The 14,239-nt window shown below is 46.2% G+C and overlaps 1 protein-coding gene across 8 annotated transcripts in view; it reads right to left on the bottom strand.

Moving 5' to 3' along the window:
* LOC140213621 (uncharacterized) overlaps positions 1 to 14,239 on the bottom strand; it is a 36,406-nt gene that overhangs the window by 3,243 nt on the left and 18,924 nt on the right. For 7 of the 8 annotated variants that reach the window (XM_072284873.1, XM_072284877.1, XM_072284875.1 and 4 more), the window contains exons 3-5: positions 12,104 to 12,142; positions 9,981 to 10,217; positions 4,433 to 4,544 (exon numbers count right to left, since the gene is read on the bottom strand). In XM_072284873.1, coding sequence (XP_072140974.1) covers positions 4,433 to 4,544; positions 9,981 to 10,217; positions 12,104 to 12,142 — 388 coding nt within the window. The remainder of the gene's footprint in view (positions 1 to 4,432; positions 4,545 to 9,980; positions 10,218 to 12,103; positions 12,143 to 14,239) is intronic. The other variant, XM_072284878.1, reaches the window with a different exon arrangement.

Here is a 14,239-nt window from a genome sequence, read left to right as displayed (position 1 = left end):
ACGAAAATTCGCGCACGTTTTTTTCTCCGCCCCTGTGTAGGATGGCAAATTCGAAACGCACATCTGGTTAATCTCCCGGCCTTTCTTATCTTTCTCTCCTCGGTGGAGCCTAGTGAGCGGCGTTTCAAGGAACTTCAAATGCTACAGATTGATACGGAGTCTTTCGCTACGGCGTCTTCTGTAGCCCCCTGTGGGCGCTTTGGGAAGTAAAGCCCCATCATTCAATCACTATTGAGGAAGTGGTTTCACTTGGGGATCAACTTTCCTTATTCAAATACGTGTAAAAACGCACCGATAGACAAACGCTGATCCGACTTGAATAAAATCTGTTTCGTTTAAGAATAAATTTGCTGAGGTATACCGACTGTAGCAAGCAGAAGTTTGATTTAGGGCATCATATTCTCTCGTAAACATTTTCTCATAAAGCCGGGAAACCGTGACGGCGCACTTGGGACTGTAATTTTGCGCACTGTGTTTTTTTAAACATTGTTTTAATTTCTTTTCTAGCTTTTTTTTTTCATGATACGCGAAAGTTAAAGCTATCCTGAGCGCCTCATCATCGAGCACAACATTCTTGCGCCCGCAGATGCTGACGCTTATCGCACCCCGCTAGTTAGGTCACGAAACCTCTCGAGTCATCCTGCATGGTGAAACATTGTAAGATGCGGCGATAAAAATAAAAAAAAATTATGGGGTTTTGCGTGCCAAAACCACTTTCTGATTATGAGGCACGCCGTAGTGGAGGACTCCGGAAATTTCGACCACCTGGAGTTCTTTAACGTGCACCTAAATCTAAGTACACGGGTGTTTTCGCATTTCGCCTCCATCGAAATGCGGCCGCCATGGCCAGGATTCGATCCCGCGACCTCGTGCTCAGCAGCCCAACACCATAGCCACTGAGCAACCACGGCGGGTAATGCGGCGATAAACGAATGCAGCCGTATATCTTTCAAAGGTTGCTTAGAGGCGCTTGAGTAGCGGCGAGCGCGCGCGCATCTATTTCATATTTCTCGTATTTCCCGGGCTTTTGTTTTTTTTTTCTTGGAAAAAACAACCAGGCACACTTCAGCACGAAGTAAATGCTCGATTAGGAGGTTAATTAGGGTGCCCTACAATTTTATAAAAGACATGTTTGCGATTCAAGCAATAATTAAAAAGTTCGCTAATTAAAAACAATGGATTAATTAATACTTCGTAATGAGAAAAATACTGGCTTTCAGTACGCACGAATGCCGCTCCTATGCAGCCGGTACGATTTCTATAGAGCTCTTGCTTTTTTTTTTTTTTAAAGATTGGGCCATGTTAACTGGGACACCCGGTATATTTGCCAAGTGACAAGAGTTGAAAATTCAATTTCGCAGTTACTTAAAATATTGCAATGTTCAAGGCCTTGGATTATCAAGGTCTTGGTATTGAAATCATCGTGTCTTGTGAAATTTGCAAAATTGTGAAATTCTCATCTGACATTGCCAGAATTTGAACGCCCTAAATAAAAATCCGCTCCCCTGTGTCGGTCGATTTTTAGTTCTTTTAGATGCCGCAAACATAATCAATATCCGTTGCAGTGGTTGCCGAGAAAAAATACGATTTAACAGAGACACAATAGGAGACTGCGTAAACGGATAGCGCAGCTCAACAAAGAAATAGAAAAGCACGTGCGTAAACTGCAACAACAATAATTGGAACAGAAATGCGTGGAGATGGACGGTCAACTCACCACGTTTTGCACGTGGCAGGTACTACGGTACATGACTGATCCCGCCAACACCAAGACCACACACACGCAAGGCATATACAAAATCATACACGCTTACGGGGGAACGGAACAGCAATTCCTAGGGGATGCGCAACGCCTTTACATATCCCAAACGCCACCGCAAATATATCCGGACTACTCGGTAGATAGCAACGCCACCACAGACGCGGAATTCTCCGTTGCCGAAATCCAGGCGGCCCTCGTGAAACTCAACACCAAGTCGGCCCCTGGCCCAGACCGAGTATCCAATAAGGCACTACGCAATCTGGATTACGGATCGATCGAGAAACTCACAAAATACATTAACGAGCGTTGGGCGCACGGCAAGCTACCCCAGCAATGGAAAGAAGCAAAGATCATACTGATACCGAAACCCGGCAAGAAATTACAGCTGGAGAATCTGCGCCCAGTCTCCCTCGCGTCTTGCGTGGGCAAGTTGACGGAGCACGCCTTTCTCAATAGACTCACGGATTACCTCGAGGACAAGGAATTATTTCCACACACCACGATTGGGTTCAGAAGACATCTCTCCAAGCAAGACGCCCTTCTGCAGCTAAAACATCAAATCATAGACAATCCGGGGCGCTCGACGAGAGCCATCCTCGGGCTGGACCTGAAAAAGGCCTTCGATAACGTTCGCCACAATGCCATATCGCGACAAATAGACAAGCTAAATCTCGGACTGCGAACGTACAACTACGTCCGAGACTTCCTCACGGGAAGAACCGCTCGCATGCAAGTGGGACAACTAGAGTCAGATCAAATCAACATCGGGAGCTCGCGTACCCCGCAGGGCTCGGTGATCTCGCCGATGCTCTTCAACCTCGTCCTGCTGGGGTTACCCGACCGATTTCTTCAAATCGAAGGACTGCATCACACGCTTTACGCGGATGATATTACGATCTGAACGACAACGTTCGCATCGACGGAGCGATCGAGCAACGTTTACATCAGGCCATCCAATGCGTGGAAAGCTACCTCGTGGGCACGGGACTCACCTGCTCGGCCGACAAATCCGAACTGCTGCTATATAGACCGGTCAGAAAGGGGAGCCCACCTAAAGGCTACACCCCCCCCCCCCCCCCCCGGAAAAGCAAGAGATCCAAATAACGGCATCAAACGGCCTACCCATCTCGATGGTAGACAAGATCTGGGTACTAGGAATGATGATAGAACACAAGGGCGGCAATGGCGAATCACTTCGCAATATAACGGCAAAGGCCACCAGCATGGTGCAGCTCATTCGACGCATCACCAACAAACACGAGGGCATGCGCGAAGGCAGCGTCATACGACTCATACAAGCCTTCGTCATTTCCCGGATAATGTACACGGCAGCGTTTCACAACTGGACGGTAGCAGAAAGAAACAAGCTCAACGCCCTCATACGCAATGGCATACAAATGTGCGTTGGGACTTGCGCCCGGAGTCAGCACCACCAAGCTCTTAGAACTAGGCTTACACAATACGCTAGAGGAAATCGCGGAGGCGCCACAAGTGTCCCAACTCGAGCGCCTATCCAAGACCCGCCCGGGCAGACACGTGCTTGAAAAGCTCGGCATCACATACCACATTCAGCACGGCATCAAAGCAGAAATTCGAAGAACCATACGCGAGCAATGATACGTACCCCCCATTGCCTCACAACATGCACCCCCAACACCTCACGGGGAGACGTAAAGCCAGGGCACAACACATGAACCAAAGTTACTCCAATAACAAAGACGTGGTCTTCACCGACGCAGCCCGTTATCGAGATAGGAAGCTTTTCGTGGCGGCAGTTCCTAGCCACTGAGGCAGCCACCTTACGAGCGCCACCGTGAACACGGAACATGCCAAAGCGACATACATGATCTACGATTCGCAAACGGCGATTCGCAATTTTACAAATGGGCGCATCTCGCAAGTGGCGTATCACCTACTCCAGCGACATCCCATTTGCTATGCATTTGCTATGCATTTGCTATGGATCCCGGCACACACTGGATTGAGCACCCCCAACGAAGCGGCTCACCGCGTTGCTCGAGGCCTCACTCACCGAGCATCACCGGAGGAAGAGCCCCCACGGGGTGCTGCAAATGGCTGGGCGTGGGAGGATCGTATGACCAGGTTCCACGACATCACGACACACTACCAGTAACAAAGACGCGTATACCCATTCCCTCACACTAGGTTAGACAGGACGCAAGCAGTACACTTCAGACAATTACAAACGGATTCTTACAGAAACTCCAGACTCATGCACGCCATGTATCCAGACATGTACGCTACAAGCAGATGCACATCGTGTGGTGAGGTTACCACACTTAATCACCTGTAATGGGAGTGTCAGGACTTAACAAACAAGGCGGGCAGTGCCGACCCCTGCGTCTCTTCCACCGCCAGCCTCCGCTCGCGCTGGAAGACCGCACTGCTCAGCTCGAACCTGACAGCACAACTCTGGGCCGTCCAGCGAGCCGAGGAAGCCGCTTCGAGACAAATTCTAGGAACCGCGCCCACGGCGGGTGCCCAGACCCACTAAAAAGACGCCGGACTCGAATCTTATTGATTTGAAACTGAAGTTTACGCTCGCTCTGGTCATGTGTACTTAAACAGGAACTGCTGAGGTGAAGATTCCTTTTAACAGTGCTACAAACTATATGCAAGAGCACGATATGCAAATGAGGATTCGCATACCTGTTAAGGGCGAAGCACTTGCAGGCTTGTCCGTGGCAAGTTCCACCATATCCCGTATTCTGCATGCAGAACTGCTCGCACCTATGGTTGCCCGACAGGCAAGGCACTTCTCCTGCGGGTGCGTTAGAAGAGCACGTGCTACGCTGATGTTCTGGCAACCCACGCAAACAAGGAATGTGTTTCGATCAAGAAATCGATGCTGACTAGCAAGCGCAATGAAAAAATGTGTGCAATAATGGTTACAGCAAACGTTTAGAAGGAGAGTCACATTAATTGGTGGTATGCATTGCAGCATGCTATATTTGTACAACATTGAGAGACAGCTGCTCTACTAATGTTAGTATTCTTTTGATTTGTATACATTAATTTCTTGTGCGTTCTGATGTTCCTGAAAGGTAAGTCCAGTCAATGTTTTTGTTCCCACTGTTGCTTTGGCTGTTGCGCTGCGATGCCGTTGTGGGTGTACTACCTGTAAAAAAACTCACTATCCTGAAAAAAAAAAATGACAAGCGTACAGATGCATAGGAGTATATGTGTACGAGCTGCATTGCTTCCTGGCTACGTCGCAGTTGGAATCGCATGGTCGTATCAACACGATACGAACGGGGACCCTGCTACAGTGCAACTCCGCAGTGGACATAGATTAGGCTGATGATGATGGATACTGATCAAGCATTTGTCTAATAACGGCCAGCGCTGTACCCGTCTGTCGTTCGTCTATCCTTCCTCACTGAAGTAGCAAAAACACCGTATTTTCTTCAAGTAAACAAGGACAAGTAGCTGCAATAAAACATTTCTTATAACTTATTAGGTGGCAAATACATGCTCATCAAGAACCAACCGATCTTTCGGAATACGCGCCGGGCGCATAGGCTGCTGCGACTGCTCTGACATTTCCCGAGGTCTCCTTGAAAGCGACTTAGACACGCCGAGTGGCCCTGCAGGACGTCACCGTAGATGTTTGCGCCGCGTTCGGCTATGCGAACTGCAGACCGCAAATGACGCGTCAGCCACAGTGCAATGTGTGCGATGACTTAACTCGTACGTTTTTATGCGTCTGCGCGTGCAATGCGGCCTCAAGTGTCATACTCCAAAATCAGCTTTAGGAGGAAGCTTTAGCTCGGGCCCAAGTTCTGCGTGGCCTATTCAAATACACGTAAAATGGAAAAACGCGTTTCTGAGATAACCCCTGGACCGATTTTAATGAAATTTGCTGCATTTGAGAGATACAGTTAAATTATAGTGACAGTTTGAAGCGGAATTTCGATTTGTGGGTTTAATTTTATTGAAAGAATTCTTAAAAACTTGAACTTTCGATTTATGGGTTTAATTTTATTGAAATAATTTTTAAAAATTCGAAAGCTCGAAAAAATAGAAGCGCGAAGTTTACAAATTAATAGCTCACCATCAAAAATAGATGTAGCGATTCTGTAAGCGGCATCTATTAGATCATTTAAAGCGAACAAATTCTGTATGTCAATTTATATATCACGCGAATTTGTTACGTTGTGTTCAAGGGTTTCGCAAAAACTGTATTTACGCATTACTAAGTTTTTTTTTAGATTCGTATGTAAGATATAAATTTTGTCCGCTTTAGATGTACTATGAGACGCAATTCGTATGATTGGGATACAATTTTTTATTGCTGAGATACGGAGTTGTATACTTGATAGTTTTGTTTTCTGAAAATTGGTAATTTTTGCCAATTTTTAATAAAAATTTGACGGCCTAAATCAAAAGGTCGAAACTAACAGTCGCTAGATTTTAGGTTTTTCTTTTAAACGCGACAAACCTCGTCAAGTTTGGCGCGGTAGTTGCCGAGAAAAACGAATTCTCCTTTTACACGCATTTAGATAAGAGCACCCGAGCTAAAGCTTCCTCTTAAGTTTCCCCAGCACATCCTTAGAGTGGCGCCATGTACAGAATTTTGTCAAAAGTACACGGGCCGCGTTGCCTGCGACAGCGAGGCAGACTACAGGATGTTACGTGAGTTCCTGTGGTATGCAACGAATTTCAAAGCTCTGGGAAACAAACTACCTTTCGCACTAATAAAGCAGCGCCACGAAGTTGAAACATACACGGGTACGGAAAGAGCTCAGGCGAAGTGCATCTAACACCTCTTTAGGACCCGCCGTGGTTGCTTAGTGGCTGTGGTGTTGGGCTGCTAAGCACGAGGTCGCGGGATTGAATCCCGGCCACGGTGGCCGCATTTCGATGGAGGCCAAATGCAAAAACGCCATTGTCCCGTGCATTGGGGGCACGTTAAAGAACTCCAGGTGGTACAAATTATTGCGGAGTCCGCCCACTACGGCGTGCCTCATTATCAGATAATGGTTTCGGTACGTAAAACCCGATAATTTCTTTTTTTTTTTTCTAACAACTGCTTAATAAAACAAACAGGGGATGTGCAACGCACGCCACAAGGCCACGCGCAAAGGGCAAAGAATAATGCGCAAACTAAGCTTGACACCTACGGCTTATCCATTAGAACCTTCCTACGCAACTCGTTAAGCCAAATTCTTAGTTGTATTCACACTCCGGCTTAATCAGTTGCATAGGAAAGTTTCCAATAGATAAGACGCATGTGTCAAGTTCAGTTTTCACATTACTCTTTGTGCATGGTATTGCAGCTCGCATTGTACAGCCCCTGTTTGCTTTATTAAACACTTGTTAGATGCGTTTAGTCTGTGCTCTTTTCGTCCTGTCTATGTCTCAAGTTCTCGGCGCTGCGTTACAAGTATGATATTCCAACTAGTCCCAACGCAAGCCTTAGCCAATGTACCTTTCGTACTCAGCATCTTCTAGAGGTCGGTAGCATCAGGAGTGCCACGGGCATCGCATCACACAGGTGAAGGCGTGGAGTAGCCCCGTATACTTCCGATAAAGGCTCTACGTAAACCTTCGATCGGCGCTGGTAGTTGTTCGTATACCCAGCGAACGCACTCCTATAGCTCCGTGCTTCTCAAACGATCCTCTAATCCAAGCTCTTCCTCCACACAACGGAGTATACAACGTAATTGAGCACAGCGCCGATCCTCGACTGAGTAAGACGCTACGCTTCCCGAGAATTGCCATGGAGCGTCAGTGAATTGGTTAGTGACCACTTTTGTTGAAGGATGGCGCTGCCATCCATTTTCTCGAGCAGGCTTGGTGACTATTTTTTCACCGTACCGTTTCAAAGGGAATGCCATTAAATCATCATTGTCATCATCGTCGTCGAGGATTTGCACAGTGACACCCCTACGTAATATTGCACCTTCCAGAAGCGCTTGGATTTAAAGTGGACGGAAGCATGTACCGGTCAGCAGTCAAGAAAAGCAAGAGACGTTTAGAGTACTGGGGGTGAAAAAAAGCGGAGAAGAGATTGATACAACCGGATCCGTTACAGATATAGGTAGCGGTACATGATAGATAGAGAAGTCTTGAGGAAGACAAAAGATTAAGGAGATGTATACAAAAATGGTAGAATAAAAAGCACGTACAGCATACCTGAATAACTGTAACGGGAGTCTATCTTTAGGCATTCCGGTTGCTGCAACGAAGACACAGCGCGCATCTTCTGCGTGCTAGCTGCTCTCGACCGCCACGTTTTTCAGCGACAGTCAACCATATAAAGATGACTGGAATTCTCGGGAACTGTGGCTGCACATATCCTCAACATATCATCTTTGAATCGTGGCCGAGTGCAACGCTGCATTCCTTTCAACATAAGGGAAACTTGAACGTGGTTCTCAGTGCATGAGACGTCGTGCGGATAATCACGCGCATTTCGGGGCACACGTGTCTCACGATTTACGCGCTGTGCGCGTAAGACCCGCCCGATCCTTGAACGCGAAATCTACGTGCGTGAAAACGCAACGATTCACCGAACGATGTCCCCCCCCGTACCAACGACACCTTCCGTTAAATTTTCTAGCACTTCCAAGAGTCTTTGAAGTCATTGTCGCATGACAAATACCCACGCTGGCGAAATCACTCAGACTCAGAGCCACGTGTGGGTCAAAGTGAGTCCCTCTAAGTCAGAGTGGGTTGCGACTCTGAGGTCTGAGGGAGACGGAATGAGTCCAAGATAGGCGGGATCGTGAGCCTAAATTAATCTAAGGGAGTACAGGCATACCTGGCACTGTGGGTCGGAGCGAGTATCAATGAATCGGAGTCGATATGTGTCTGAGTGCGTTAAAATAACAATTTATATCACGTGTGATTTCAATCACGTTAGAGTTCGTGAGTTCGTGATTGTGAGTGCACACGGTCCATGTTCCCGAGTGGTTCTGGCTCTTCGTATCCATGAACCGAAGTTGAGAACATGTTTCTGAAAGCCCGAATTAGTTCGGTGGGTTCATGAACTGAAGCGAGTCTGTGGGCCCGTACGTCGCAGCAAGCCTGCCTTAGCGTAACTTAAATTAGTCTAAGTAAATTTGGCGAGCTCTGTTTCCTGGTGGCTGAGTGACCGGACTGAGGAAAACCAGCACAAAAAGCAAATAGGCAATTGGGGCAGAGAAATGGAGAACCACGCCATTATGACGATGGAATGACGACAACGCAGTCATGACAAAGGAAAGACGACAACAGAATGATGGTGATGGCGGGAAGACGGCGGCGTTACAAAGGCGGTGTGATAACGACAAGATGACATCGCAGTGACGACGACAGAGTGAGAACAGTAGATCGACGACGACGGCATAACAATGAAGGAATAATCAGAAGGGAGAGAAGGCGATAAAATGACGACGACGGCGTACTTGTGATGGAGGTCGTGCCAGTCCGCGCTTACGTGCATACGTCAGCTGTCGCTCAGGGTCTCCTGGGTTCACACTATATATCAAAGGCAGGTTTGTACAATGTTCGGTACCGGCCCGTTGTGCAAGACAGTACCTACGTGTAGATACAACCGCCAAGATGCCGCACAACCCAGTAGCAGACAGCAATAGCAACAGCAGTAGCCACGCCGAATCCAAAAAGTTAGGCAAAGAAATCTTCGCTATAACATAATTTCACGCCTAGAACAAATAGACATACGAAACGACATAAAGGTTACAATAAAAGGTACCAATTCGTCGCTGAACTTCTATCACTATTGCAGTGATTCAGCAAGCTTGGCGAATAGGTTTCCGTTAAAAATGAAAGTCATCATCATCGTCATAATCATCATCATTATCATCATCATCATCAGCCTATATTTATGTCCACTGCCGGGACGAAGGCCTCTCCCAGTGATTTTCAATCAACCCCATCTAACTGTATAGCCTGTGGGACTATATACTAGTCCAGGTGCAACCAAATTGGTAAGGCCCACTAAACCTCACCAAGGACACTCCCTCAACAGAATAGTACCGAATAAGAAATTGGCCTCCCAAATGCAGTATTTGGCTCCAACCCTACTCACGACTCTTGCAAAATGAAAGTGCAGGGCGCAAAACGGGAACGCGGATGAGATATATAATGGACGACCGCTCGTTCAGTCCTCCACCTTGTCCTCGTTCCCTGTTTTTAACTGTCTACTTTCATTATGATACATCAGTATGTCTCGAGCAAAAACTTTCCTCACTCCTTTCCTCGCTCATGCGGCCTCCAAAGCCAGGCTGTGGTCCCATCTGTGGTCCCATCTGTGGTCCCATCTGTGGTCTCATCTGCGGTCCGATCTGCGGAGGGAAGCCTGGGAACATGGTGGACGGGGTGCACACGCACTGGTAGCCCCGACAGCGCCCTCCAGCGCCGTAGTACATCGAGCAGCTCGCCTGGCACTCGCCGTTGTTGCCGTACCAGCACGGGTCTGCACCGGGCACTCGCACGCAATTGTGTCACAGTAAGCCACCCCGGCCAGGACCCCCAGATACCCGCCCTCCATGCGCGCATATTCGCTCAATATACACGTTGAAAGTAAACCGAATATATTGTTTCAAACTACTAAAGGGGTATACATAAGAATAAGCTGTGTATACATACGTAAGGAGGATAGTCATTGTTATCCCGCCAGAAGAAATGTACTAATGTTGCCGACAACAAGGACCAGTTATGAAAAACAAACTATGTATACCAGGTAATGCGATTAATTAATGAACTGGAATGCACCTTCGACTTTGACATTGCGCCAGAAAACCAGGTTAACGAAACCTTGTTTGGATGATTGATGATTTACGAACGCTAGAGAACATTCGTCAGAATTTATGTTGAATATTTACTATTCTTAATGTACCTAGGCATGGGTGCACTGCAGTCTTTCTCTTCTTTACTACACTGTATCAAAAACTGGGTCTATTATTAGCTGTTTTTTGTCCGTGCCCAATATCAGTTTGTTATTTTTCATGTTGTTCAACGACGCGTCACATGTATTTGTTGCAAACCGCGGGTGAGAAGCCTCTGTAAGGCGAATAAAGCGCCTTTTGGTTCTGTTCATTTTCTTGCGTGTGTATGCAAGGTGTCCCAACTATCATGTAACAAGATTTAAAAACATGCGAGTGCCACGTGGCTGGACAGAACCAAGGTAATGCTGTTTGCCGTCGCTTTGAGACACTCAGATCAATTTTTTTTTATTCCACCTAATAACATAATTAGTCTTAATTAATGCACCAACTTCTCAAATTTTATAACCACATGAAAAGAGTCAATGAGAAAATTGCGGAGCGATATGAGAAACTCCTGATACAGCTTTCTGCTGCTCAATAAGCGCTCCATAAGAGTGTTTGCCCGAGCGTGAAAGAAGCCCGCGAATACACGAAAAATTTCCGCGTGACTGAAGCCACTCGAGGCACTTTGCGTGTATTGGAGGTCTTCTTTCATGTCCATAGATACCCACTTTGCGTGGGTTAGCTGCGATGACACTAACGCTGTGATCGTTGTCGGTGATTTCAATGTGGATGCCTCTGGACCGAAAAAGGAGTGGTTTACGCGATTCGTGTTGCAATCATATCGCTTGCGATATGCCCCACCAATCCGGTCCAACCGATCACCCAGCGGGGTGCGTCGGTCGATTTCACATTATCAAACAATGTGTTTGCAGTTGCGAGTATGGCGATCAGTGTATATCACAGCGGCCACAAAGGCATTGTGACCGCGGTTACTAAGTGAAAATGAGTGATGCCAATAAAGTCTTTACCACAAGTTTTCTTACCACGATGTTTACAGCTCCGCTGGTCATCCACCTTTGCAGGGCGGAATGTCCTTGATTTCTTTTTTATCTGCTCGAACTAAAAATACTAATATTAACTCTGACGCCAAGGACAACATAGGGGAAATTTCTTGTGCTTAATAAATGAACTAAAGAAACGATAAATTAACGGAAATGAAAGTGGATGAAAAAACAAGTTGCCGCAGGTGGGGAATGATCCCACTACCTTCGCATCGTTCCCCACCTGCGGCAAGTTGCTTTTTCATCCACTTTCATTTCCATTAATTTATAGTTTGTTTAGTTCATCTATTAAGCACAAGTAATTTCTCCTATGTTGTCCTTGGTGTCAGTGTTTGTTTGCTTCTTATGACATCACTGATAAAAATCGGGCCCCTCGGTTAACCCCTTTTCCTCTCGTTTAATATTAACCCAGGAGACAAACTTTTCTCCGATTCCTTTCTTTGTTGTACAAACTTTTTTTTTGTTATGATGTGACGCGCTTACTTCGTATCAACACATGAACGTGGCTTCTGGTAATAGCATGGTAGTGTAGCGTGACTCACCTGATGCACCTGCGTTTTGTCCTCGGACAACCGTGACAGCTGCGCAGTAAAAGTGGTGGAGAAACAAAGTTAATTTATGCGTTAAGGTTTTGCAGTCACCGTGATCATCATCAACTTATGTTTCTGTCCACTGCAGGACGAAGGCCTCCCCTGGTGAACTCCAGTTAACTCTTTCTTGTGCCAGCTGACATCATGTTATGCCTGCAAATGTTCTGATTTCCTCACAACGGCTAGTTCTGCGGTGTCCTCTATTGCGCTTACATTTCCTTTGCACCCATTCTGCAACTCTAGCGGACCACCGGTTAACTACTCTATACGGGGTGATCATTTTTAGGTTTTATGGTATTTTGAAAAATCGCCTGTTGCAGATAACATATTTCTAGCCCCGGAGCTGCATTGTTCAGGGAGGCGGACATAAATTACACGAAATATTGAAACATGTATTCAAACAATTAACAATATTTATCTGATTAACACCTTAATTATTATACCACACATACGGCGATTTACGAATTTTAGCCGGTCAGCTTGCAGGTCGTATCCTCACGGAATGAATTTCCAGAATGACACCAGTTTGGAGATATGCGCCATCAAACTCGCCCTGATGCAGCATTTTTGTTCCACTCACTTTTTTTTAAAACAAAACGCTCTTTTATGTATTGAAGCACCAAAGTAACTGGAACGCCCATGACTTTCATTCTGCATTTTGGGAAATAATATCTCGAAACTGGTGTAATCCTGGAAACTCATTTCGCGTGGGTGCGTGTTGAAACTCACCGGCTACAATTCGCAAATTGCATTATGTGCCGTCAAGTGATTACGTGATGACTTAATTAGTGACATTATGTTAATTAGTTCAGTATGCGTACCAATCTCTCCCGCTAGAAGTGTACGTCTCTCCGAATAATCCAGCTCACGGACAAGAATTACGCTACCTGCCACAGGCGGTATGTAAAAAGTTCCGTGAAATACAAAAGTGATCGCCCCACGGCCTGCCCTATTCCATCTCTCCATCTTATCGTCATCTAGAATACCTGCACCCATATTTTCTCTCTGAGTCACACTGCTGTCTTCCCGTATCGTAGTTTTTTTCGGCAAGGAAGGAAAAAAGGAAGGAAGGAAGGAAGGAAGGAAGGAAGGAAGGAAGGAAAAGGTGGAGAAGGAAAGGCAGGGAGGTTAACCAGTTTAGCTTAACCGGTTTGTTACCCTACACATGGGAGAGAGATGGGGGCGATGAAAGATGGGGAAGGGAGAGAGAGAGAGCACACAGCACAGCACACACACATTGTCCGTTAGAGTCCATCAATCTGGCGCGGTACGTGATATCACTGTCACAGGAAGATCGGTAAGCCTGTAAGAATAAAAACACAACACGCTGCGTGCGGCCTCTTTTGCTACAGCGGAGGCGCGCTGGAAACTTCGCGGGCTTCAGAGATTTCGAGACAAGATGGAATGATCGACAGTCATAGGATGCCCCTCGTAATATATCAGATATACGAAACACACAAAAAAGGCAGCGCTGTCAGTTATGACCGACTCTCACCACGCAAAGTCGCGGTTTCGATTACCGGCCACTTCGATTTAAGAGAGATCGTAAAAAGAAAAATGCAGATTCACTGTGATTTGTGTGCAGTTAAATAACCGCACTTGCTGGCCAATCTATTGGGACTTCTCCAGCACTGTCGAATTTGTTAAGCAGCGATTTTGGAGCCTTAAACCCTCCTTCCTGCGCAAAGTAGAGGAAACGAAGCATAGAAGAAATTACCTGTGTTTTTTTTTTAACTGAAAGGTGTTTAAATATATACGAGGTTTCAGTTTGTGATCAGCTTCACTTTTTTTAAGTAAGGGTCAAGGTAATTACAGACCCTAACTTCCGTGCTCTCAAAATACTGTATCACGTGACAGCTGCGGTTGAAACGACGTTCCTCATCCGCCTGCCATTATCGAGATTACTAGCCAGCTATCATTCCTAAGGCTCTAAAAAAAAAAGAAGTTAAATTCTGGGATATTTTCTTATTAATATTTTTTTGACAGAATCACGGTTCACTTGTGATACACACCGCAGTGGAGAACTCCCGATTAATTCTGACCAACTGGGCTTTTTTAACGAGCAGCTAAATCTAAGTACACGAGCGT

This window comes from Dermacentor andersoni, chromosome 10 (assembly GCF_023375885.2).
Source record: "Dermacentor andersoni chromosome 10, qqDerAnde1_hic_scaffold, whole genome shotgun sequence".
Lineage (NCBI taxonomy): Eukaryota > Metazoa > Arthropoda > Arachnida > Ixodida > Ixodidae > Dermacentor > Dermacentor andersoni.
The sequence above is the reverse complement of the archived record's forward strand: the minus strand, read 5'-3'. Positions and strand labels throughout refer to the sequence as shown.